Genomic DNA, 27,776 nt, shown 5'->3' with positions numbered 1-27,776 from the left:
TAATGGCTAAGGCACTTGACTGCTAACCGGAAGGCTGGCGGTTCAAACCCACCAGCCACTCCTCGGAAGGAAGGTTGGGCAATCTACTTTCATAGTGATACCACCTTGGAAACCCAAGGAGGGGTCGCTATGCGTCGGATCTGACTCTACAGCAGCGAGTTTGGTTTTTTTTGCTTGATGCTCTTTCTAAAATCTTAAAAATTCTGATTTTGGAATCACAGCACATCCCCAAGGATTCTGGACAGGAATTGTGGACCTGTAAGTGTTGGTATATAGTAAGAGTCTCGCGGATGCTTTTGGAGAGAAGGCATGCGGCATGGAGAGGCTCACAGAAGGTCATGGGTGGATGTGACCAGGCACAGGAGGAAGCTTAGGAGAAGCAGCATTGGAAGCCAAAGGGAGACCTGGCCCGTAGTTACCTGTCTCTGGAGCCTCTTGTGGTCGGATTTTCTTGGCCAATTTCAGGGCTGCTTCAAGGTCATAGACTTGGGAGCGGGTGAGCTTCAGCTCCCTGCGGAGCTCATTAATCTCCTTGATCAGGGAGACATTTTCCTGCAGGAAAAAAAAAAAAAAATGAAGAAAGAGCGTCTGGATGAAAGCTGTGGGCACAGGGCCTGTGGGGAATGTATGGTGTTGGGCCTGGGCTGAGATTAACTCTAGTTCCTCGATTGGGGCCTCAGTGTTTATCCCAGCTCGTGGTTCAGCCTCTTGGGGTACCAGCTAACTTGCCTTCAGGTGGACCGTGGTGAAGTAAGATACAAACAGCTGCCCCATTCTCATCCATCCACGTTCTTTCCAAAATCAGTGGCAACTACATTTTTCTAAGCAGTTTCTATGCATATAGTATTTTAAGTATCACAGTAACCCTATGGGTAAATAGTATTACAATCACAATTTTACAGAGGAGGAAACTGAGGCACAGAGAGGTTGTGTAACTTACCAAGCAAGTAGCAGAGCCAGAGCCAGGATTCCAACTTCAACAGTCTGGCTCCAGAGCTCTAAGCTCTTAAGGACTGTGTTATACTTAATTATTTCTTCTTCTTCTTTTTATTCATTTGCTGAACATACATTTATAGGGTACCTGTTAGGTCCTTGGGATGCAGATATAAATAAGATATGGTTTCTGTCCTCAGCAACATGCAGGTTGGTGAGGAACATCAAAAAGTAAATGTATAATGAACATCTGCCTCATCCATCGGAAGTTCATTATTCTTGTTTGTGTCTGATAAATATCCATCCATTTACTCATCCAATATTTATTGAGTACCAACTAAATGCCACATGCTATCCTCATAATGGGGAATTCAGAATGTAAGGCCTAGCCCCTGCTATTGATGAGTGTACTATGTAGTGGGGTTTCTGGGCACAGTTAGTGAAGGCCATCTTGCTGTGATTGAAGAGTGGGACACAGAGAAAAGGTACTGAGTCCTATCTGAATGACCCAGGTGGATTCCGGGAATTGGCCCCTGGACTGAGGCTTGAAGGAGTTTCCAGGAAGAGGGAAAACAGTGTCCCAGACAACAGGAAGAGCAGGAGCAAAGGTACAAAAGTATGACACAGCTTATGTGTGGGGGGCCTTGCAGAAGTTTTGTATCACTGCATGAAGTACAAAGAGTAGAGAAGAGAGAAGATGAAGAGTTTGTTGGAGGCCAAGTTGTGCAGACTCTGAACTCTGGAACCAAGTAATCTCTTCTCTCCCTGCTTCTTAGATCATGACCTTCCGTTTCACACGTGACATGAGGGCACTGACAATGGCACTGTGGGGGTTCCCTATCACCATGGGCCCAAAGAGCCTGGCTACTTTGCTTGTAGAACCACTTTTCTTGTAGAACACCAGCTTTGTGTGTAGAACTCACAGCAGCACTTTTCATATGATGCACGGTGCAAATGAGTCGCCTAAGGATCTTAAATGCAGCTGATTCAGTAGATCTGGGAAGGTTCTGAGAGCCAGCTTTTTTTTTTTTTTTAATTTTTATTGTGATTTGGGTGAAAATTTACAGAGCAAATTCACTCTCCATACAGCAGCTCACATACACTTTGTCTCATGACATTGACTACAATTTACCACAAGGCAACAGCTCCCCTCCCACTTCCTCCCAATAGTTATCTCTTCCCTGTGTCCTTCACCCCCATACACTCCTGCCCCCTGAGCTGTCTACCATGCAAACACAACCCTTCTATTCTCCCATGATTGATCTCTCCAAGGAGTGTATCTGCCTAATGTAAATGTTCAGCTCATGTCTGTCTTTTGTTTGGCTGGAAGCCACAGGCTGGCTGGCTGGCTGTCACTGCTGTTGAGTTGGACCCAACTCATAGTGACCCCTTCTTGGGTTTCCGAGGCGGTATCACTAAGGAAGTAGATCACCCAAACTTCCTTCCGAGGAGTGGCTTGTGGGTTTGAACTGCCAGCCTTCTGGTTAGCAGTCTAATTCCAGACCTGAAGGGCAGCTAGGGCCATAGTCTCATTGGTTCCATTGGCTCCATCAGACCAGAAAATCTAGTCCCTTTGAGAGTCAGCATTTTTAACCAGCATCCAAGTGATGCTGCTGGTGGTCCATGGGTGAGACTACACTTTGAGGAGGAAGGCCTTCAAGGACCTGAATACTAGAATGCAGGCTATGTCACCTGTGCCAGGAACAAACTGCACTTCCACTTGGATGTTACCGTGGCAGTGGTGAGTGTGGAGTCAGAGCCCAGAGAATCAGATGATCCCAAGCACTAGTCTCACTAAACCTTGACAGGTAGTTCTCAGCTATGAAGATATACCTGTGCCTGAGCTCAGGCCGAGAGCTAGAGCCACCCCAGCCAATTCTTTCCCTCCAAAACGTTTTACGTAAGTACTGATGTATACCTTCACATTTTCAGTATATCACTTAATTTCAGCAATTCTCATTTTAAAAGAGGAAAAAGAGGTGTCCTTGGATGGTCCCAAGGGTTAAGTGCTCACCTACTAGCCAAAAGGTTGGCAGGATGAACCCATTCAGAGGCGAATCGGAAGACAGGCCTGGCAATCTGCTTCTGAAAGGTCACAGACTTGAAAACCCTACAGAGCAGTTCTACTCCGCACACATGGGACTGCTGTGAGTTGGAAGCAACTTGATGGCAACTAACAACAACATTAACAACAACAACAAAATCATCTGTCCATCAACAGATGAATGGATAAACAAAAAAGTATATACACATAGTGCAGTACTTCTCAGTAGAGAAATGAAGTCCTGATGCATGCTGTTCAAGGATGAACCTCAAAGACATCATGCTGAGTGAAACAAGTCAGCACAAAAGGGTAAATATTGTATGATTTCATTTATATGAAATAAGCTAAAACACAGAAATTGAAGATTAGAGATTACTAGCAGTGGGAGGAGGGGTCGCTATGAGTCGGATCCAACTGGATGGCAGCGAGTTTGGTTATTTGGTTTTAGGGGTGGGAGGGAATGGGAGAAGGGGAGTTTTTGCCTAGGGGGGCACTGAGTTTATGTTAATGGGGGAGGACCAACTCCAAAAAGGAGGGTGAGAATTGTTCCACAACTTGAAGCATGTAATCAGTGTCACTGAATTATATGTATAGAAATTGAGATGGCATATGTTGTGTTCTGTATATTTTCATTACAATAAAAATAATAAAAATCTCTCCCACTTTGATGAAATGCTCGATCATTATTGCCTGCTACTCATTCTCCAGTCTAAGTTTTGTGCTTGTTTTTCTAAAAGTCAGCAGGTTTTCTCCACTGATCTGTTACCTGTTAACTAACCCAGGCCTTGGTAATGAATCTCCCACATTCCCTTTCCAGTAAAGTTCTTTGTCCCTTCTCTCCCCTGGAATTTCTTCATATCAACTTTATGTGAGGACATGGTCAGTTCAATACATATTTATTGGACTCTGCCTTGAATGTAAAAAGGTTCTCAATAAAGATTTGTGGAATGGATAAACAAATGAATAACTAATGCAGTCAATATCCTGTTGAATAAGATAAGATCTTGACTAATAAGGAACCCCTGGGGTACGGGTGGGGTAGGGAAACCAGAAAAGAATGTCTTAGGAAAGGCACAAGGTACTCATGAGCGGGGGTACTTGCCCATTCAGGGTCTCCCTCCACTTCTCCTTTTACTTGACCTCATTTAGCTTCACTCCTGCCCCATTCAACAATGTAATCATCATCGTCATAATAAAGACTATAAACTGAAAGTATCATTTCCCCAGTTCTCTTCAGTTTATATCATCAATTACTTCCTCTTCTTGGTCATTCTCATCCATTTTGTCCCTGACTCATTGATTTTGTGTCTGCCCTGAATCTCGTGTTCATTCTTCCTGCGACAATGTGTAACTACTCTTTGTGTAATAACCTGAGGTTCTTGGCATTTCTCCCTTTACTACTATGATGAGCCCAAGTGGGGCCCCTGCTGTGGTTTCTTCCCAACCTTCTACAACCTTGTCATCATGATTGGCATCACTAGCGCTGGTACCTTTTTGCATGAATGCCTGTTTATGAACCCACTGCCAGCTTCTGACACCTCCATGGTGCCTTCTTACCTAACTGGGCCTCCAGAGCATGACTCAGTCCTTACTAGAGTGTGATCAAAGCCCATGACTCAACACAGTCTGAGTTCCCTAGTTCTCGTCATTCATTCATTCAAAAAGAAAAAAAAAGTCACCTAAGAGCCAGTTCCTGAAAGCCTCCTATGCCCTGGGCATTGTGCCTGCATGGGAGGTCCAGCTTGGAGTCAATGTGCAGAGATGCCATGAGAGAGAAGTACTGTGCCAATTGTAAGTGCCTGAAGCAGGGACACCCAACTCAGTGTGAGGAAGGCTCCTGGGGGAAATGGAATATAGGGAAGAGGTTCCAGGCTGGAGCCAAGAGGAAGCAAGCAGAATTTGAGGCACTGAAAGCTTGATGATAACAACAACAACAAGAAAAAGAGCAATCATAACTGCAAGGATTGATTGGATCCCTGCCAAGTAGCGAGTGTTTTGCATACATTACCTCATTCAGTCCTCACAACAGCCTTAAGAGAGAGTTATTATTAGACTCATTTTCATAGGAGGAAACCAAGGCAGTGCATAGAGGTAGAGGTTGGATTTGAATCCAGCTGTGTCTGTCCCCTGAGTGCTTGGTGCTTCCATGCCTGCTGCCTCCCAGACTCTGCTGTTTCGTCTCCATTCACATCAACTCCACTCCAACACCTCACATAGAATAGCAGCCAAGGAAGCCTCAGCAGGTACACGTTGGGTTTCCCAAAGAGTGTCTTCAAGGCTAGTCTGTGTCCTGAGTGCAGAGGTCACCCTGAGGTCATCTGCATATACTTTGAATGGCTTTGTGAATTAAAAATGTGAATACAACAGGTTTGCTGAGTCTTCTATTCCTGACCTTCCTGGTCAAGATGGCCTACAAAAGCCCCTCCAAGCCTACAAACTCCAGACTCCCACCTGGCTACTTTGCTACAGCAGAAACCTGGCCTGAGGTCTACGAAGTGCCAGTTTTCAGGGTATGTAAGAGAGACTGGCCAGGGACACTTAGATCTGTTTATATGGCTGTTGTTAGATGCTGTGAGTCAGCCCCAATTCATGGGTTAACCTCATGCACAACTGGTTGAAATGCTGCTTGGTCCCTGGGATCAGTTGGATAGTTGTGACCCACAAGGTTTTCACTGGCTGATCACCAGGCCTTCCTTCTTAGTCCATTTCAGTCTGGAACCTCTGCTGAAACCTGTTCAGCATCACAGCAACACACAGCTTTCACTGAAACTGGTGGTGGCTGTGGATGATGTACATTGGCTGAGAATCAACTCTGGGTCTCCCGCATACAATGAGAGAATTCTACCAAGGAACCACCAATGCCTCATAGTTTATATAGAAAGTTTGTTAAGTATAGACTGAGCTGAGGTGTCTGGGACTGCCCTTGACTGAGAGCGACGCCACAGGGCCACAGATAGGAATTGACTCTTGTCGGTGGCAGATGTACAAAGACATCCATGTTAGAGAGAGAAGGAAATGCCTAGAGCTCCCCCTACTGGCTTGATCTGATTTGACAGCTTTAAGAATATGGCGATGTCTGGCAGTGTGCCTGGAAAAAGCAGGCAACAGATTCTGTGGACTTGGAAGCTGTGCATCAGTGGCATTTTCTGGAACTCATACTTAGCGATGTCGCCACATACCTAACTGTACAACTGAGTGATCCTGGAATCCTTCTCTGCTCCTCTTTCCACCTTCCTGTCATTACTAACCTGACACTTTTACTCATCATTTCTACTCTGAAATGTCTTTTGACATCACAACTTCTCCCCTCCCAAGCCCTTCTCACATTCCCTAACCTGGCAGTCACCTCCTGAGGGGTTTTCCTGCGAGCTCTGGTGGTGTCGTGGATAAGGCACTTGACTGCTAACCGGAAGGAAGATAGGACGATCTACTTCTATAAAGATTTATAGCCTTGGAAACCCAATGGGGGTCACTAAGAGTTGGAAATGGCTCCATGGCAGTGAGTCTGTTTTTTTTTTTTTTTTTAATTTCCCTATCAGCTTATCCACCCTACTGACTGAGTTATATATTACATGCAAGTTAAGTTTTGGCTGAATATAATTCAAAAACAGTTGCGGCAATATATCGACAGGAAACTAACTGCTAGAAATTCAAGCCAGATTCAGAAAAGGACATGGAAACAGGGATATCATTGCTGATGTCAGATGGATCTTGGCTGAAAGCAGTGAACACCAGAAAGAGGTTTACTTGTGTTTTATTGACTATGCAAAGGTATTCGACTGTGTGGCTCATAACAAATGATGGATGATACTACGAAGAATGGGCATTCCAGAACACTTAATTGTGCTCATGTGGAACCTGTACATAGACCAAGAGGCAGTCGTTTGAACAGAACAAGGAGATATGCACGGTTTAAAGTCAGAAAAGGTGTGTGTCAGGATTGAATCCTTTCACCATATTTTTTCAGCCTGTATGTTGAAAAAATAAGCTGAGCAGCTGGACTATATGAAGAAAAACATGGCATCAGGATTGGAGGAAGACTAATTAACAACCTGCAATATGCAGATGATACAACTTTGCTTGCTGAAAGCAAAGAGGACTCGAAGCACTTCACTTACTGATGAAGATCAAAGACTACAGCTTTCAGCAGGGATTACATCTCAACATAAAGAAAACAAAATCCTCACAACTGGACCAATAAGCAACATCAGGATAAATGGAGAAAATACAGAAGTTGTGAATGAAATCAAATGTCCATGAACTCAAGAAATCAAACGATGTATTGCATTGGGCAAATCTGCTGCAAAAGATCTTTTCATAGTGTTAAAAAGCAAAGATGTCACTTTGAGGCCTACAGTGCACCTGATCCAACAAGCCACAGTATTTTCAATTACCTCATATGCATGTGAAAGCTGGACAATGAATAAGGAAGATTGAAGAAGAATTGATACCTTTGAATTATAGTGTTGGCAAAGAGTATTTAATATATCACAGACTGCCAGAAGAATGAACAAATCTGTCTTGGAAGAAGTATAGCCACAATGTTCCTGAGAAAGGATGATGGTGAGACCTTGTATCAGGAGGGACCAGTCCCTGGAGAAGGCCATCATGCTTGGTAAAGTAGAGGGTCAGTGAAAAAGAGGAAGACTCTCAATGAGATGGACTGACACGGTGGCTGAAATGATGGGCTCCAAGCATAGCAAAGGTTGTGGGGGTAGTGCAGGACCAGGCAGTGTTTCATTCTGTTGTACACAGGGTCGCTACGAGACCCTCCTGACTCAGTGGCATCTAGCAACAACAACCGAGTTAACCTTTTCAGAACAAAGATAATACCCTTACATACTTAAAAAAAAAAAACAAAACTTTGAGTGACACCTGTGTATAACATTTATACTCCTTGGCATTGCTGAACGTGACAGTGAAGTTTCAGCTCTCACTGTGAAGCATGAACCTGAGCAGTGCCCCAAGTTGGGGTAAAGTGGATTAGGGGAAGACAGGGAAAGCAGCCATTGCCTTGGAAACATGAGGTTAAAGACTGACAGAGGTGACTAGCAGGGCCTGGGGACTTAACAGTTTATTTGGGTAAGAGATGTCTGCCTTCTGCAGGTGGGAGAAATAAGGACATCTAGGTTAGATTCCTTTGTGTTTCAGTGCATAAAAATGATCTTGCTTGGTACCTGTATGTGGCTAGGTCTCCCAGTATGGGGTCTGTGTGGAAGGAAGAGGAATTCTAGAGACAAAGGTGTCCCCCAGAAATGAATGAGTGGGATGGGGCTCTGCAGAATAAAGATGGCAGTTCGAGAGTGGGTGGAGGTAAGAGAAGTAAGGGTAGAGTTCTGCTTATACACCTAAGAACAGAGTCAGCTGACCATTTAAGACTGTGAGGAATTCTTGAAACTTTTCAATATTTTACTCTCATCTTTTCTCTTGTCTTTACCCACAAGCTCAAATCCATTGTTGTTGTTGTTATGTACCGCTGAGTCAGACTCGACTCATAGCAATCCCTCCTTGGGTTTCTGAGACAGATTACTGTGGAAGTAGATTGCCCCATCTTCCTTCGGAGGAGTGGCTGGTGGGTTTGAACCGCCAGCCTTCTGGTTAGCAGTCAAGTGCCTTAGGCACTACGCTACCAGAACTCCTTAGAAAACCCTTTTTCAACATGACTGACCCTAAAGTACCTATTGTTTCAGAGGCTCTCTCCCTGCTCCTATGCTCTGCCAGGTAGGACGACTCCTGGTTCTCCAAATATCCCATAGGCCTCCTATCTTTGCCTTTTCTCAGGTTGATCCTTCTGTCTGGAGGGCTCTTCCCCCAACTGTTCTATGACTACTTCTACTTGCCCTTCAAGGCTCAGCTCAAATGCCACTTTCCCTCAGAATTCTTCCATGAGTCCCCAGGCATAACTGAACCCCACTTCTGAGATGGGTATGACAGTAGATACATTGTATTAGGCAGTGCTTGTTTGGATTTGTTTCAAGTTCCATAATATGAGCTCTTTGAGGGTAGTAACAAGTAGCCATCACCACTGAGTTGAATCCAACTCATGGCAACCCTTGTGTATCAGAGTAAAACTGTGCTCATCAGGCTGTCAGTGGCAGATTTTTTAGAAGTGGAACCCTAGGTCTTTCTTCTGAGGCCTCTCTGGGTAGACGTGACCCTCCAGCTTTTGGTTAGGATCCAAGCACATTAACTGTTTGCACCACCCAGGGACTCCAAACACTACTGTATTCATCTTGGAAACCTCCAGGGCTGGCACAGAGTTTGGCATGTAATAGGCCCACAAGGAATGTGTACTGAATGAATAAAATGTGTGTGTGAAATGTCTGTATTCCATAGCAACCCTTATTTTCATAGCTGCAAGTGTGCTGAACAATTCCTGAGTGGGGAGGCCTGGCGTTCCCTTCTGAATATACCAATGAGACAGTGACCTCGTCTTGGCAGTTATTTTCTAATGAGTTTCTCTCAGATGATGTGTCTGCCCTGGCCCTCTTCAATCTTCTGGACAAAAATGCTGGGGTTCTGGTAACTGCAGGCCCAGCTTCAGCCAGCTCCTGCCACAATCAGACCTACAGAGCTGCCCCTCCCCCATGTGCTCATACCATGACACCCCTGAGGGGCTGTCTGAGCTCTTCCACTGGCTTTCTGCCTCGTTCTTGAGTAGTCCCTTAGTTCAGAGAAAGGGAACGGAACTAGGCATTTGACTGCTAACCAAAAAGCTGGCGGTTCAAACCCACCAGCCACTCCTTGGAAGGAAGGTTGGCCAATCTATTCCCCTAGTGATATGGCCTAGGAAACCCAAGGAGGGGTCGCTATGAGTTGGATCCAACTCAATGGCAGTGAGTTTGGTTTTTGGTTTTATCCTGTCCCCATATTCAAAGGCCAAAAACCAAGTCTTTAGGTGGCACAAATGGTTAAGTCCTCAGTTGCTAATGAAAGGCTGGCTGTTTGGGTTCACCCGGAGGTACCTAGGGAGAAAGACCTGATGATCTACTTCCAAAGCTCAGCTGCTGAAAACCCTGTGGAGGAGTGTGCACCTCCCTGGTGTCGCTGTTCCCCTTATGAGCCTGTCTGTTGTGTGGCTGAAAGTTGAGCCACGGGGATAAGTTCAGTTCCAGGCTTGAAGAGTGACAAGGGTCAGGGTCCTGGGGGTTCCAGTATGAATTATTGAACAGAAAACCAATTTGTTCTGTTACCTTTCATTCAAATCACAATAAAAAGTTAAAAAGAAAACTATGCAGCCCAGTTCTACTCTCATACACACGAGGTCACCATGAGTCGGAATCAACTCAACAGCAATGGGTTGATCTGTCGTATGCCAATTCTTGACACTTTACATTACTTATCTTATCCAGACCCTGTCATAACCCTCTGTGGCTGGTATTTTCAGCCCCATTTAACAGGTAGGGAGGGTGGTGCCCAGAGAAGTTATAGAAGTTACCCAAGTCTTCTGGCAAAGAAGTGGCTGAGGCAAGCTAAACCCAGGTCTGCACAGGGACAGGGCCCATGCTCTCTCCACCATCCTGGATGGGAACTTGCTCTGAGCCCAGGCTTACCTGCATGGTCCCTGATACCTTTCCTGGCACTGGCCCTTTAAGATCAAAGGAGGAAACCTTTTTTTTTTTAATCACCCTGAACAGTGGTTTTGTAAGTTTGTTGTTGCTGTTAATTTCCCAAACTTTTTGCAAACCCAGAACCCAGTGTAAGAAACAAGGAGGCTCTCTGGTTGAGGGAGTGGGGATGCGGAGCCCTGCCTCTCAAGTCCCCTCTCCCTGCAGTTGTCCAAGACACATCTATGGACTGACAGAGCTCTACAGTACACAGGTTTAGACTGCTGCTCTGGAAGACATTCTTCTGGGGACTTCCCTTTTAATGGCTTCCTCTCCCAGCCATCGGTGAACAGTAGGGCTAGACAGCAGTGCTGCTTGGATCTCCTCTGCTCTGTCTGTCTCCAACCCCCCACACCAGCCCAGCATGGGTGGGCCTATAGCCTTTGGAATCTGGAGGAGACAAAGAAGGGAGACAAAACGTCCCTGCCTTGAGCATCCTCATGTCTGCATTTTCTGGCTAGCCTGTGGGCTTCCACTTTGTTTTCTTCTCCTTCTTCTCTCAGGAATCACATTTGCTTTGGGTGTCTACATGGCATGGACAGAGGGACCCAGCCCCTGGGAGGACCCTAAGGCCTATGCTCTGGTGCTAGGACACAGATGGCAGCTAAGCCATGTCACTGACACATGCTCTGCAGTGGCTCCTAGTCCTGTTGTCTAACTTACTGTACCCCAAAGCCTCTATGGGCTGGCTCTGTATTTGGCAGGGGGGATGATTTGAGGCCTTCAGCAATGGCTCTGTGTGTCAGCTACTGGTGCACAAGGGTCTCCCCAATTGGATCCACTATCTCTGGGTCTCTGTTTGCTTTCAGGGCCCAGAAGCAAGGCACTGCTTTGATGGTTTGGGCTAATTTAAGATGGCACGAGACCAGCTGTGCCTGATCTGACCTGAGCCTCAGTGTGCTCTGCCTATCTGTGTGTGGACTGGCCAAGCTGGAAACTGGTTCCTTTCTACCCAACTGCCACTTGTCCCCATTCCAGTATTTTAATTATGGCATTACCAAAAACTACTATGTGCCTTATAAATGTGATGCTGATGTTCTCTTTTGATATTAATTCACATTAATTGCCTCAGTTGATACTGATACCCAAACTGAAATCTGGCAGAAGAATCTTGACTGGCAATCCTGATAGTATGCTTAAGTGGAGGCAGGCAACAATGGGGTCAGGCTGTGTGAACAGCCCCAGAAGGATTCTGGTAGGTGGGTGTGGAGATCTCATTAAACCCAATAGCAAGGCTGACTCTTAGGGTGCGTGTGGTTAGCTCTGGTCCCAAGAGATGAGGACAGAGATGTGAAGCACCAGAAAAGTCAGATATGGCAGGTGGAGACAGGCGTGTTTAGAGAATGGATCACATGATGTGAATAGCAGCATAAAAGGCTGCAAAACAAAGTAAGGTGAAATAGAGTTAGAAAAAGAGGAGAACAGCAGGGCAAGAATGACTCAGGAGAGCTAAAGTGACATGGACGAAGGTCTCGAGAGAACAAAGGTCAATGAGAGGAGTGAGGCAGGACACAGGAGTGCTTTGGCTAAAGATAGGGCAGAAACACGATACAGCGGTGACTATGACATGAGAGGGAAGCAACATGGACAGGTGCTGGGGGGGCAAGGAGTGAGCAAGGATGTGCCTAGAAAACCCCCTTGGTGGGGCTCAGGGTCATGGTCACAGCCAGGACAAAGCTCTGGAAGGTGAAGGGAAAAGAGGAGCCAAAGAGAAGCTTTAGGGGAAGCTAGGATACTTGAGAAGGCTTGAGGATGGGTGGCTTGGGAGGGGCCCTGGACATGCCCTCTGGTCCCTGATGACTCCGCTCCAGAGGCAGTGAGGGGGAGTTGTGCAGGTACCTGCATGATGCGGACGTAGTCGGTGCGGTGCAGCTCACTCTCCTTGACCACCTTCTTCTTGAGCGTGGCCAGGTTCCTCTCCAGATGCTCTCGCTGCCGGGCATACTCCTGCTGCAGGTCTGTGTTCAGTCCTGCGATCTCTACCTGATGGGGCCCAGGTCATATTCAGTGAGGAGTGAGACCTCTAGAGAGACAGATGGGGGAGAGGAGGCTGAACTCACCATATCTGCACGCTGCACATACTTCTCAAAAAGACCTCGGACCTTCTCCTTCAGCAGCCGGGGCTCCTGGATGTATGCCACGCAGTTGTGCAGGTCCGTCTTAAACCGTTTAACCAGAGCTTCCAAGTCCCGCTCCTGCAAGCAGAGGCATTTACTTCTCAGTACCACAGGCCCTTCTCCAGGTGCAGAGGCAAGGACCACAGGCAGAGGCGAATGGCAACAGAAAGGGGTAAGAGACAGCTCATCTGGGACTTACAGCTGACCACCAGGGACCATACTGGGCATAGAGACCAAGGCAAGCACACAGCTGACAGGTGGAGGCACGAAATGTTGTGTGGACCTGTCCTGGGCTGGGCACCTGGTCTGGACATCTTACATGGTGCTTCCTTCTTGAGAGGCCACTCAGACTGCTTCCCTGGTCTTAGATTTATCCCAGGACCACAGAACTGAAATGCTGAAAGGAAGTTCAAGTGGTCACCCATATTCCTTTTTGAGCCAAGATAGATGGGCTTGCCAATCCCTGAGCCGAGGCTTCCACGTTCCTCTCATAAGCTCATTTGGTGGTCCCTTCCTGGCAGTCAAGAGGACTGCTGGGAGCTGGTGGGTGTTGTGGGCTGAATCGTGATCCCCCAACATATGTGCTGGAATCCTAACTCCTATACCTGTGGATATAATCCCATTTGGGAATAGACGTTTGTTATATTAATGAGACCGTATCAGTGTAGGGTATGTCTTAAACCTATTGACTTTTGATATATAAAAAGAGTAGATTAGAGCCAAAGAGAAACAAGCACAAATGGGACAAAGGTGCCACATGGAGGCTGCCAAGGAACTGAAGAATGTTGGGATTACAGAACCTGAGACAAGATTTTCCCCCAGAGTGAAAAGAGAGTGAGTGCTTCCCTTTGATCTGTCGCCCTGGATTTGGACTTCTAGCCTCCTAAAGAGTGAGAAAATAAAATTTCTGTTTGTTGAAGGTATTCATTTGTGGTATTTCTGTTACAGCAGCAGCACTAGAAACTAAGACAGTGGGGGGGGGATCACAAAACTGGGCAGATTGATTCATCTGTAAACTTGGTCTCGATCTTCTCTTCCATCATGCTTTCTCTAACACTCATCTGCTCCTACACCTGATTGAGAGAAAGCCTCTTCTTTCTCTTCCCTCCCACAGACCTTTACACATACTCCAACATTTTCTACCTTGCTTTCTAATTATTTTGTTCATGACCCAAATCACTTACCATACTCTTACTCTGTAGAGGGCAAGATCCCTGCAGCTTTTGGCATTACCTAATAGAGTTAATGCTTTATGTGGTGGATGGAAAAATTCAATCTGATTCAATAAACAGGGTGCTGACCAAGCCCTGGTCCAGACCTAGTTTTTTGTACTGGCTCTGTATGTACTAACCAGCATGGGTCCTGGGTGAAGTTTCTTACCCTCCTAATCTCTCTGCTCTTACTTTCCTCATTCATCACATAGAGAGAGTAGCATAGATGATCTTTGAGGTCCTTCTCTAGTTCCTTTGCCATCGAATTGATCTGACTCATGGCAACTCCAATTGTGTGAGTAGAGCTGTGCTCCACAGGGTTTTCAATGGCGGATTTTTTGGAAGTACATTACTAGGCCTGTCTTCTGAGGTGCTTCAGGATGGACTCAATCCTGCAACCTTTTGGTTAGCACCTGAGTGCATTACCTCTCTGCAGCACCTAGGGACTCTGAGGTCCCTTTCCAAAAAGGAAACTCACTGCCATCAGGTTGATTCTGACTCATAGTGACTCCCACTGGGTTTCTAAGGCTGTAAATCTTCACTGAGCAGCCAGTAGGTTCCAACCACTGACTTTTTGGTTAGCAGCCAAATGCCTTAAACAGTGTGCCACCAGAGCCTCAGCAATTCTTTGGGAGTCAAAGCCTTTACCCAGAGACTACAAATGACCTTCTGAGTATGCTCTTTCCCAGGCCAACGAGCCCAACTGCTTTGAACATTCTTACAAAGAGGGCTTCTCACCCTCCAAAGACATTTCATAGTGTCAGATGGATCCAGTCATGTAAATCTGCATGGGCCTGAAATCAGGCAGGGCTGTGAGCAAGTAGTGAGTGTGAATTAAAATGGGAAATGGATCTCTGCACTGGGCTGGCTCTGTCTCTTCCATGCCAGCTGCCCTGTGCAGAAAGTGCCAGATACTGAATCCAGGAACTGCCAGGCTCAGAAAATCCTCACACCTTCTGTTTCTCTTTGCGCATCTCTTGATCAGTGGCTCTTAATTTCTGCCACAATTTTGCGATGTTCAGCTCCAGTTGCGTATTCTGCTTATGGAAACGCTCCAGCTCAGCTTCCATCTATAGAAAACAAGGGAAAAGAGTCAAGAACAAGAAACTTAAGTGGATGGAATTATATTTGGGAACTCTAATCTTTTGGTTGGAACATTTCCCAGGTACCAGGGTATTTCTTTTCTAGTTCCCACCATGTCTTCTGGAATGAAACATCTTCTTTTGTGATCTTAAAAGCCCTAGTCACCCTCCCCTCTGACCTGATATGCCACACACACACCTGTTATGTTAACCCATGATCACGTGTTTATATGGCTAGCCTATAACCAGCTTAGACCTTTCCTCTCAGTTTTCTGTCTTCTTCAACTGTGTTGCTGTTGTTAGCTGCTGCTGAGGCAGCCCCGAGTCATGGTCTCATGGAACAGAACCAAATGCTGCCTGTCCCTGTGCCATCGTCAGGACCGTTGGTGTGCTTGAGTCCACCGCTGCAGCTGCCATGCAGTCCATCTCACTGAGGGTTTCCTCAGTTTTGCTCATCTTCTACTTTACCAAACATGATGTTCTTTTCAACCACATTGTTGTTGTTGTTGTTGTCATGTGCTGTCAAGTCAGACCCGACTCATAGTGACCCCTCCTTGGGTTTCTGAGGCAGTATCACTACGGAAATAGATTGCCCAACCTTCCTTCTGAGGAGTGGCTGGTGCGTTTGAACCGCCAGCCTCTGGCTAGCAGTCAAGTGCCTTAGCCACTACGCTACCAGAGCTCCCTTCCACCACATAAATTGCTTTGTTTCCCTGAATTCCCAATGAATTGATAAATCCCAAATACTGTTACCTCAACTCTACATGAGGGAGTGTTCTCTAGAGAAGCACCTTCTTTGCCTACTTTGTGAAGTTGTGAGTGAATCCTGACCATCCAGGGCCAAGAGCCAGCAGAGTCAATTCTCAAGCACAACATCTTGAGGGACTAACATGTAGGCAACCCTCATCAAAAACATAAAATAGGGAAGAGGAAGCCAAGAAGAAATCTTAGCCTCATTGTTTTAAAAAGATCTTAAAAAGTACAACTGAGGAGAGTGTCCCACCTTCAGTAGGGAGGAAAAAAAAGAGAGACTAAAGGTACGAGGATTTCAGTGAGCTTCTGAAAGATGTATCCAAAAATAAAAAAACAAAACAAAACTCACTGCTGTCAAGTCATATCCGACTCATAGTGACCCCTCCTTGGATTTCCAAGATGGTATCACTATGGAAGGAGATTGCCCATCTTCCTTCCAAGGAGTGGCTGGTGGGTTTGAACCACCAGCTTTCTGGTTAACAGTCAAATGCTTAGGCACTATGCCACCAGAGCTTCTGAATGACATACACACATATACACAGACACATATACATATATTTATATTAATTGCTGCATTTGTACTAAGCAAAGAGGTGTGAATGACGACTAGAGCTCCCGATTCAGATGAGATTAGTTGTATGTAGGCCCTTGTTGTTGTTGTTGTTATGTGCCGTTGAGTCAGACCAGACTCATAGCGACCCCTCCTTGGGTTTCCGAGGCAGCATCACTACGGAAGTAGATTGCCCCATCTTCCTTCCAAGGAGTGGCTGGTGGGTTTGAACCGCCAGCCTTCTGGTTAGCATTCAAGTGCCTCAGGCACTACGCTACCAAAGCTCCCATGCAGGCCCTTAGTTGATCTAATTCCTGTCAAAAGCAAAGAAGTGTTTTTTTATACATTGGCAGTTAGGAGGGATGCTCACAAAGGCTAAGTTTACACAAGACTAAAACAGTCAGTTGAAATGGAAAGTTTGTATTAGTTATCTGGCTTAATTAGTTCATTCATTTATCCAATAAATATTTATTGACCATCAACCAGGTATAAAGTGCTGTGCTTTGTGCTGGTTATAGAACAGTGAACAAGACAAACATGATCCCTGCTTGCCTGGACTCTATGAGTGGTGAAAATGCACTTCACATAAACAAACTGTGTTTTATCCCTAACTAATTCTTACTTTTGATGCTACTGTGTACAGTATCATTTTTTAAATTGCCATTTCCAATTGTTATTTCCTGGTATATAGAATACAATTGATTTTTATGTAATGACTTTGTCTCTTGCAACCTTGCTAAACATTTATTAGTTCTTATAACTCTTTTTCTGTAGTCATTAAGATCTTCTACATGTCATTGGCAAATAAAGACAATTTTACCCATTAAAAAAAAAAAAGAAGATGAGGGATGCTTCAGTCAGGTTTGTAGGGGGAACAAGTATTAGTGGACAATGTGGAAAGAGGAGTTTTATACAAGGAGAGGGAGCTCTGGTAGTGTAGTGACTAAGGCACTTGACTGCTAACCAGAAGTCTGGCAGTTCAAACCCACCAGCCACTCCTTGGAAGGAAGGTTGGGTAATCTACTTCTGTAGTGTACCACCTTGGAAACCCAAGGAGAGGTTGTTATGAGTTGGTCAACTCCATGGCACATAACAACAAGAACATACAAAGAGAAGAGCCTGTGCATAGAAAGGAATCAAAGCAGAGCAGCCTAGTAGCTCTGCAGGAGACAAGAGGTTCCCGGTGGCCTTAGAAAGAGCCCACTTGAGTATGGGAGGAGGGGTGGTGGAGGTTGGTCCCCTCCTCCCATTCCTCAAGTGGGAAAGGCTCAAGGGAAAAGGCAGTGAAGTGAGAAGTTTGGCTTTTATCTTGCAAACTCAGGGAGCCATTGCAGGGTTTTAAACAACTAATTTGCATCTTAGAGGGCCTGATGCACAGATCTACTCAGACAGAGTGAGAGTGGAGTCAGGAAGACCAGTCAGGAGCTGCCTCAGCAAGACATTAAGGTATCCTAGCCACTCCTCGGAAGGAAGGTTGGGCAATCCTACTTCCACAGTGATACTGCCTCGGAAACCCAAGGAGGGGTCACTATGAGTCGGGGCTGACTCGACAGCAAACAACAACAACAAAACAAGACTGAGGGATGGCAGTGGGAAGACAAAAGGGACATCTTCAATGTGCAGGGTTCCTGAAGGCCACATTTGAGTGTCAACAACTGACTGTATCCTTCTCTACAATCTTAAAATCAGCAATGACAGATTAGATTAGTCCTATAAGGAGCTCTGGTGGCCTCGTGCCTAACGCACTTGACTGCTGACCAGAAGGCTGGCGGTTCAAACACACCACCACTCCTTGGAAAGGGTTGGGCAATCTACTTCCTTAGTGATACTGCCTTGGAAACCCAATGAGGGTTGCTATGAGTCAGAATCTACTCAATGGCAGTGAATTTGGGTTTTTTTGTTTTATAAAGGAAGTGATACAGGAGTGTATTTTTTACCTTTGCTCCTTTTTCTTTTTCAGCCTCAAGCCACTCTGAGATTAAAAATAATCTGTTTTATAGAAAAATTGTGAAATATGTCAAATTTGAGTAGCTGACAGAACCAGGAGACCAGCATAGTATATGGGGATGAACATCCCTTTCCTGGTGTGGCAATGCCATCTACTTTTCCACGTGTTACTCATCACATTCAGTGGCTCTTTTTTTTTTTTTTATTGTTATTTGGGTGAAGATTTGCGGAGCAAATTCACTTTCTATACAGCAGTTTACATACACTTTGTCTCATGTCATTGACCACAGTTTACCACAATGCAACAGCTCCCCTCCCACTTCCTCTCCATAGTTACCTCTTCCCAGTGTCCATCTCTCCATACACTCCTGCCCCTGAGCTGTCTCCCTGTGCATAAGCAGGCCATGATTGTTCTTTCTCCCATGATTATTCTCTCCAAGGAGTGTATCTACTTGAGGTAAATGTCCAGCTCATAAGCCTGTCTTTTGTTTGGCTGGAAACCACAGGTGTGGGTTCAATTCCTGACCTGAAGGGCAGCTAGGGGCCATAGTCTCAGTGGTTCCACCAGGCTCTATTGGACCAGCAAACCTGGTCCCCGCCTTTTTTTTTTTTCTCCAAATGATTCTGAGTTTTGTTCCACATTGTTCTTCCTCATCACACTCAGTGGTTCTTAATGGAGGGCTGATTTTGATCCATAGGGGACATTTGGCAATGTCTGAAGACATTTTTGTTGTCATACTTTGGGGAGGGCTGTTACTGTCTTCTTGTGGGTACAGACCAGGGATGTTATGAAAGATCTTACAAGAACAGCCCCTCACAACAAAGAATGATCCACCCTAGAATATTGAGAGTGCTGAGTTTGAGAAACTCTGCACTCAAAGAATAAATAAATGAGGGTGAGCTAAAATAACGAAGTTCTGGAGACTCTAGTGTTGGGAAGGAGAGAGGGACCCATGAGGCATTAAAAAGAAGCTGGTTTTTTTTTTTTTTTACAATAATTATAAAAAAGAGAACGAGAGAGAAGGAAGGAAGGAAGGGAGGAAGAAAGAAAGGAAGGAAGATGGGAAGAAAGAAAAAGAAAAAGGAATGAGAAGAAGAAGAAGAAAAAGCTGGAAAAGTATATGTATGGGGAGGTACCTGAATTAGGGAAGTCTTATATATACTTTCATTCACAGAGCATCTCAGCTCTATACATGAGGCTTCCTTTTGGGGAACTTCACAGGAGACCCTCAAGAGGGTGGGCCAAATGTGTCTCTGGGTCACCAGAGGAAGCCCCAAGGACAGCAGCTCCAGAACAGGAGCCTGGCCCAGGTATCAGCGTAGGTACCAACTGGATTAGGAGGGTGTGGCTGTATCCCTGCTGGAAACCAACCTCCTGGTTGCCATTGTTACTGACTGGAAGGTGAATAATTCCTCTGGTGCATTGGGCTTCAAAGCAAGCTGAACTTCAGCAAACAGCAGACCCAACTTTAAATCCAGATGATAACTATGTCAAAAGGGGAGGGAGAAATGGGGCAGTGATTTTCAGGGGCCTGCAACATGCCGACCTTCCAGGTGGGTGGGGTGAAAGGGCTTCACGGGCCTCTGCTCTTTCTCTTGTCTCCTTGGGCTACCATTTTTGGGCCCTAAAGTCACTTGAAAATGGCAAAAGGCCCAGAGGGAAGCATCACTGGGGATGTCATTCTTCTTCCAAGAGGCCAAGGAGAACTGGACTGATCCCCACTTGGCTTCTTTGCTGGGCCTTGAGAGAAAAGGCTTCCCTGCACAGATGAGTTCTACCACGGCTCTTAGGTATCCAGTTTGAGCTGGGCCATCAATGCTCTTTGTTTCTCTTTTACTTATTATCCTTGCTCAGCACAAACAACTCAAGAATAATGGACTGGGGGTAGGAAGTGGGGACAGGAGCCTATTTTGGATAGCGTGGTCCCCAGAATATTAAAAGTGCTCAGGTTGAGAAACTCTGCCCTTGATGAGTGTGAACTACAAATAAACGTGACATCTGAGCTGAGACCTGAAAGATGCAAAGAAGCTAGACATATGAAAATCTGGGGGAAGAACCTTTTAGGTAGAGGGAATAGCACCGCAGAGGTCCTGAGGTGGGAAGAGCTTGGTTTGTTCTGGGAACTGTCAGAAAGCAGGTGGGGCTATAGGAGGAGGAGGAAGCTTTAGGATGATGTTGGAAAGACAAAGGGCAGCTGGCTCATGCAGGGTCTCAAGGACCTTGGTAGGGAGTTTAGGTTTTATTCTAGGTGGGATGGGGTACCATTAGAGGGTTTGCTCCATCCAACCTGTATGCAGAGACAAGACTGCAGGCTGGAGTCAAGTCCAGATGAGAGATGACAGAGGCTCAGACTGAGGTAATGTTAGCAGAGTAGGGCAGGAGTAGTTGGATCTGAGATATCTTTTAGAGAATGAGTAGATAGGTTTTGGTAATAATTTGGATACAGGAGGGGAAGGGAAGGGAAGACTCCAGAAAGACTTGTGAATTTCCATAGTAAGGAAGTGGATGGATCACAGTACTATTTACTGAGAAATGGAAAACTGGGGAAAGGGGAATAATTTTTTTTTTTTTTTTTTTTTTTTTTTTGCGGCGGGGGTGGGGGTGTGTGCGGCGGAATTTAAGAATTCTGTTTTAGACCAGCCATGGACTCACCCTCAGCTGCTCTGCCCAGTAATAGGAGGCTGACAGGTAAACATAGGGCATAAGGAAATGCAATGTGATGGGGCACAGATCCACAAGAGAGGCACTTGTACCCTAATGGACTCTCAGAAGCCCTTGCCCAACTGCTCTTGCTCCTAATCTCTTTCTTCTCTATCTCCATCCTGTTTGCTTCCCAGAATACATACACTTAATTAGATCACTTTCCTGCTCAAGAGGCTTTGATGACTTCCCATTCTTTTTAAGATGAAGCCCAAACACCTTGGCCTGACAAGAGCCCCAGCCAACATTTCCAGTCTGAGGAAAAGTGCTGAACTAGGAGGGGTAGGCTTTCTGGTGAGATAGCCTGAGTACACATTGCCCTCTGGTGGTGGAAGGCCCAACAGCTGTGGTTTTAAGGGCCCAGACCCTACACACTCAGCCCCAAGCCCATCATTTAACTTTTGCACAGCTGAATTCCTGGGTGGACCATGGCTTTTCCTGTAGCACCCTCTGTGGAGTGAAGGCTGCACACATCTGAGAGTGTAGAGCGGCTGGGAGGAGAGCTGCCTTCCATCCCCACAGGCCGGCAGGGGATAGTCAAGAAGGAGACAAAGGATCCCAGAGGCTTCTCACCTCCTGAATCTGTTCCTTCATCACTTTGATTTCATTCTCACGAGGTTCTATTTGCTTTTTCAACTCCTTTATTTTGTAGTCGAGGACAAACTTGAATTTCTCAAGTTCCTGGTTTTTCTTTTTCAGATCATAAATTCGCTTCTCCTGGGGGTTGTGGGTGGGAGATGAGAGAGATGTGAGTGACAGAACATAGCCCTGGTATATGGAATCCCTTTAGGGCAAAGGACATAAATCCTGGACTCTCCTGATTGAGGAGTCCACTGGCTTCTCTCCTCCCTGGGGACACAAATGCTGACTCTCTCCCCACGAGGCTATAGCACTTACTCTTCAGCTTCTGTACCAGGGACTGTGAAGCATTCACTCCAATGCATACATAGGTTGTGGCAGATGGTGCTTTCCTAAGATGGCCCATTGATATCTTTTGTCCCACATGCTCTTCTATAATGTGACCTTTCTGTTTCTCCATCAAAAGGTGGGATTTAATATTCTTCCCCTTGTATCTGGATGGACTAATGGCTCACTTGTTACTAAAGACAGCAGCTGAAATGACAGTCCCAGCTGAATTCTGCTTCTTAGCCATCCCTGCCAAGGTGGCATTCATGTGAATGAAGAAGCCACCTTAGAAGTGGATCTTCTAGCCCCTAGCTGTTTGAGTGATCCCCAGCCAGTAGAGTCTTCCTAACTAACTGAAGCCACAGACCATAGTAGGCAGATAAATCATCCTGTTATATATACACCCTGTCCAAATAAAATTCTAGAAGCACAGAATCTCTGAGCATAATAAAACAGTTGTTCATCATCACTAAGTTTTGGGGTAATTTGTTACATGACTATAGTAATTGGAACATCGGTCTTTCCATCCATCTATCATTTATAGTATGAAGCCCTTTTGCCAAGTATTAAGATTCAATGCCCTCAAGGAGAAAAGACTCTGAGTAAGTGGATGAGTAAACAAATATAACACCATTTAGCGGTAAGTGTTATAAAAAGGAGAGGCATGGAAGGTACTGTGTGGGCTGAGGGTGCTGAAAATAATTTGCTTGAGTGTAAAGTGGTCATTCATAGGGGGAAATGGGATGTAGGGCTCTCAAGGAGGAAGGCAAGGGTTTTGCATGTTGACTTAGTTTGCCATTTATCCCACAGCCCAGGGATTGGGAAACTACAGCCAAATACAGCTCTTAGGCTAAATCTGATCTGCCTCTTGTTTTTTAATTAAATAAAACTGTTGAAATGTAGAAGCTCTGGTGGTGGATGCCTAAGGCATTTGACTGCTCACCAGAAAGCTGGTGGTTCAAACCCACCAGCCACTCTGCAGAAGGACGACTGGGTGATCTACTTCCATAAAGATTTACTGCCTTGGAAACCCAAAGGGGGTTGCTATGAGTCAGAATCGACTCAATGGCAGTGAGTTCGGGTTTTTTTTTTTTTTTTGTATTGAAACGTAGCCACACTCATTCATTTATATTTATATTACAATGGCAGAGTTGATTAGTTGTATCAGAGACCATAGGGGCTGCAAAGCCTAAAACACCACATCTAGCCCTTCACAGTAAGTTTCCTGACCCATGCTACAGGCAATGGGGACCCACTAAAGGATTTGAAGTGAGAGAGTTACATAATGAAGTCTGCAAGCAGGCAAACTATGGGGGATGGATCAGCGAGGTGGTGAAGAGGTAGGCTGTGGGAAGGCAGGCAGGAAGACTGGTTAGGGGGGCTGTTGCTCTTTTCTAGGTCAGGGAGCCTTGACCTCTTTCTGGTTGAAACCCCAGTTTAAGATTCTGAAGAGAGTTTTGTACCTTTTCTAGAAAAATGTCCAGATATCTACATAGACACTTATATGCAGAAATTACATCCAGACACTACCCCATTTAATCCTTGTAAGACCCCTTTGAGATAGTTGTCATCCCCACTCTAAAAAGGCATAGAAAAACTGTCCAAAAGTTCTACGGCTGGTGAATGGATGAGCCTACCCTGGGGCCTAACGATCTGATGCTGAAGCCTGTGCTCTGAACCATTGGTAAATTCTGCCGAAATGAAGGCAGTAGAGGCAGGGGGATGGAAAGGAAGAGGTGGAGTCTAGATTTCTTCAGGACGATGCTAAATTTTCAATATTGAAGTGTATGCCTTGCAAAATGTGGTGTATTGTGTCCTGTTTTGTGAGAAGGGCATCCTGCAAAGTGAGTATTGCTGATGCCAGCTTGCTGGATATCCAGTAGTTATGGGACAACCACAGGACAGTCCCTCTCTGACCACTATGTGGGCAGTGGGGTAGGCATGCTGCCATTAGTCCATGGGGACTCATCACCCTAGGATGCTTAGAGCAGTGAAGGGTGTGGGCCTTGCAGTCAGTCCACTTAGGTTGTCATTCTGAGTCTGTTACTATGATGTGTATGATTTGGGGCAAGATACTTAACCACTCAGAACTTAGTTTCCCGAGCTCTAAAACTGGGTTGCTCAGGCACCCCTGGGTTGTCGGGAGAATTCAGTGTGATGTGCTTATTGCCATTAGCCCAATGCCTAGCACACAGTACCAGTACCACTTGCCACTGAGTCGATTCCAGCTCATGTGTGTCAGGGTAGAATTGTGTTAAATAGGGTTTCCAATAGCTGATTTTTTCAGAAGTAGGTTACCAGTCCTTTCTTAAATGCCTCTTGTTGAACTTGGACCTCCAACCTTTCAGTTATCAGCTGAGTGCACTTCAACTGTTTGTACCACCCACTGACTGTTCATCCCCCATCAAGTTAAATAAATGTGTTCAGAGAAGCCAGGGACCTTCCCTGTCCTAAGATCTGTCCTCATTGACTGGGTCCACCCTAGGCTACAGCGTAGGGAGGGCAGAGGATGAGCCTTCACCTTATCTTGAATTGTCTCGTCTCTTTCCTGGATCTCCCGCTTCAGGCCCTGAATGTCCTTTTCCAGGGACTTAATGACTCCTTGCAGCTTTACCTGCTCTCCCTTCAGGAGCTCAATGTCATTGGTTCGCTCTTCAATCTCCTTCTGCAGGCTGCTGAACTACAGGTACAAAGGCAATAGCAAAGACCAACAATGTCTTTGAATTCATCTCCATTCCTCCCAACTGTCTGTGAATTCAAAAGGGCTCCCCTTCATTGACCAATCGTAATCTGAAGCCCACCCCCCACATGTCTATGAACTGAAAACACTGAAGCATTCAACATGTCTGGGTTTGTAGGAGTAGATTTTTAGCGAATCTGGGACAGTACAGGAATTTCCAGAAAGGTCATCTGTGAAGGCAAGTGGATGATGTAAGATGCTGTAAGATTCAGTCTCATTCCACTTACACGAGAACAGACTGTCTCTGCCTGGAGAGGCTTTAGAGAGCAATTCCTTGAGTGGAACCAGAGGGGCAGCAAAATCTCCCATGGCCACACCAGATCTTGAAAGGCTGGGGGTCCACGCCCCACCAAGGTCAAAGAGATTGGGCTCTGGCTGATGAATCATTTTAGTGATGTCCAAGAAGGGAACATGTGATTGCCTTCTGGACTTACTGGTAGTGTGATTTCTAGCAGAAAAGAACATGGGCTTGCTTTGAACTTTGTCTCCCTAGAACGAAATGCTTTGGGGAAATTATCAATTCTACAAGGATCTGTGAACTGAATCCTCCCCCATCTGTCGGTGAACATCCGCTCCATCTTGTAAACTAAACATCCTTCACTCCTACTCCTTTTCCCACTCATGGAGTCAGGAGAGGAGCTACCCATGACTCCCTGTACCAAGAGCCAGAGGACACCACCAGGCTGAGATTTTATTATCTATCTCATCTCCAGAAGACCTTACTTCTATTTCTATCGGAGGTTTCTCTCTGAAAACTTTGACTAAATCCTACTTGCCAGTACATGAAAGCCCAGAGAACATCTATCAATATGCTTGTGAAAAGGAAAGAGAATGAGAAGTCTGTGGTTGCCCTTTCAGAGGATGTGAGGATGTGTGAAGGGTCTATCTGCCTGAAGGTGCAGAGGAAACACCTATACTCCCTGCACTCGTTTTCCAACCTGTTGCCTGCCTGGAGGGGAGGACTTTCAGGCAGGAGCTCTGCTGTCCACCTGGGTGGGCCTGCTTTCGGAGGGCTCTGTTGTCTGTCTACTCCATCCTCAGCTTTCTCTACAGTACAGACCTTGCCTATCCCAGGACTTCTCAGAGGATAGCCTAGTACCTTTTTCCTCATGATCCCTGTTTCTCCCTTGAGCCGCAGGTTTGATTCCTTTTCATCCCGAAGCTTCTTCTCATACTTGGTTTTGATATCTTGGATTTCTCGGTCTTCATCTTCTTCAATCTGTTTCTTGGTCTCTTCAAACTCCCGCAGCTGCTTCCTGACATCTTCCTGTGCCTGGAAAGAGAGAAAGTGAGAAAGAGAAGAGAGGGAGGGGAGAAAGAGAGGAGGGGGAGAGGTAGATAGATAAGTCAGGAGAGAAGGGGTTCAGGACATCTGTGTGCTAAGGAAGCTGGGATGAGATGAAAACATGAAGGCCTATCACAGGAAACGGGAGACCAAGTGTTATTACAGGAATGAGAACTATTATTTAGAAATAGGTCCTTTGACCTTTCCACTTTCTTCCCATCTGTCTATTTCCCTTTCTTTCTCTACTCAGATTAGGCCTCAAGCTCCATCACTTCAATCACCCTCTTACCTACACCGCCATGCCCTATTCTGCCTCTGGTCTTCTTTACACTGACATCTAGGCCTCCTGTATCTTTCCTTCACAGAACTTGTCAGTTGTAATTTTATATTTATATGTGAAATTACTTGATTGTCTCTTCCACTAGATTTAAGTTCCCCACGGATAGAAGCCTCATGTAACATGCTCACCACTGAACATGTACAACAATGTACAACACACACTGGTGCATAGTAGGTGCTCAATAAATATTTGAATGAATGAATGACTCTTTAATTCTGCCCTCATCTCTTTAGCCCAAGGAGTTCTGGTGGTGCCATGGTTAAAACATTGGCCTGTTAACCAAAAGGTCAGTGGCTTGAACCCACCAGCTGCTCTGAGGGAGAAAGATGAGGCAATCTGCTTCAGTAAAGATTTATAGCCTTGGAAACCCCGTGTGGTAGTTCTATTCTGTCCTATAGAGTTGCAATGAGTTGGAATCAACTTGATGGCAGTGAGTTTGGTTTACTGGTCTCCTTAGCGCAGTCAATACTGCCCTTTCTACATCCCAAATTGTTCTTGAATCCATCTACTTCTTTCTATGCCACAGGCACTGCCAGGCCATCCCCATCCCTTGCCTGGCTTGCTGTCCCAACTCCACAACTAACATCCTCTCTGTGGCCATGCTTCCCTCCAGTGCATTCCCATTCTCTAGTCAGAGTGTATCACCCCAACTTAAAAGCTTTCTGTGGTTTACTCTTGTCTTTAGGATAAAGTCTAGACTCTTGAACAAGGTCTACAGTGTTCTTCATGAGTTAGTGCTGCCTTCCCTCTTCACACCTCTCTCAAGCTCTTGTAATAATTTTACTTCCCCAACTGTGCAGGTTCTGCTGGATGTGCACAGCTGTTCCCCATCCTCAGCCCTCTTCATGTAGCTGTCTCCTCTTCTTTCTTCAGCTCTTAGCTATCATTTCCTACGGTAAGTCTGCATGTCCCTGACCACTAGACAACTGCTTGTTCCACAGATTCTTCTACCAGCCTGTAAGCTCTTTGATGCAGGGACTATGGCTCTTTGTTCACCACTGTGAACACCCAGATAGTATGTGGAATATAACTGGTGCTGAGTGGGTAAAAGTCTAGAGCCTAGAGGCTGGAAAAACTAGCTCCATCTGGTGGAGTTTGGGAAGTGACTATGATATTACTCTCCTTTGCATATTGCTCCCACATAATAGTTATTTTAGATTATATCTGAATCAATTACTCTCCTCTCATACTGACTGTGGGATTTTTCCGAGGCTGCATGTATCATCTGTGCACTGAGTGTTTGGGGTTGGGATTGGAGGTGTTAAGAGAGACAAGACGGTTTTAAAACTGGCTCACTTGTCTCCTGAGAAAGGCTTTTCTCTATCCTATCATGTTTCACCAGACTCTTGCCAGACAGAAACTTGGTATGGCCCAAAATGTCTAGCAAACTCCTGTTCTTGGTCTTGTAGATGTTGCTGAAAAGTAAAAGAAGCCTGGCCAGGTTAGCAAGATGGCACACTAGGGGGATGGTCCCTAGGAAAGTTCTGAGTTTAAACCTTGTTACATATCACTATTGACTCAAAAGAATAAATGCATTATAGTCACTGGGGGAGATCCTGG

The 27,776-nt window shown here is 45.6% G+C and overlaps 1 protein-coding gene across 1 annotated transcript in view; it reads right to left on the bottom strand.

Moving 5' to 3' along the window:
• The window catches only part of CFAP57 (cilia and flagella associated protein 57), a 143,286-nt gene that overhangs the window by 4,570 nt on the left and 110,940 nt on the right, over positions 1-27,776 (bottom strand). The window contains exons 14-21 of the mRNA XM_007953104.2: positions 26,282-26,346; positions 25,691-25,864; positions 24,373-24,531; positions 21,519-21,662; positions 14,866-14,982; positions 12,645-12,779; positions 12,424-12,567; positions 420-552 (exon numbers count right to left, since the gene is read on the bottom strand). Of these exons, the coding sequence (XP_007951295.1) occupies positions 420-552; positions 12,424-12,567; positions 12,645-12,779; positions 14,866-14,982; positions 21,519-21,662; positions 24,373-24,531; positions 25,691-25,864; positions 26,282-26,346 (1,071 nt within the window). The remainder of the gene's footprint in view (positions 1-419; positions 553-12,423; positions 12,568-12,644; positions 12,780-14,865; positions 14,983-21,518; positions 21,663-24,372; positions 24,532-25,690; positions 25,865-26,281; positions 26,347-27,776) is intronic.

This window comes from Orycteropus afer, unplaced genomic scaffold (assembly GCF_000298275.1).
Source record: "Orycteropus afer afer isolate SDZICR_OR568_19922 unplaced genomic scaffold, OryAfe1.0 scaffold00370, whole genome shotgun sequence".
Classification (NCBI taxonomy): domain Eukaryota; kingdom Metazoa; phylum Chordata; class Mammalia; order Tubulidentata; family Orycteropodidae; genus Orycteropus; species Orycteropus afer.
The sequence above is the reverse complement of the archived record's forward strand: the minus strand, read 5'-3'. Positions and strand labels throughout refer to the sequence as shown.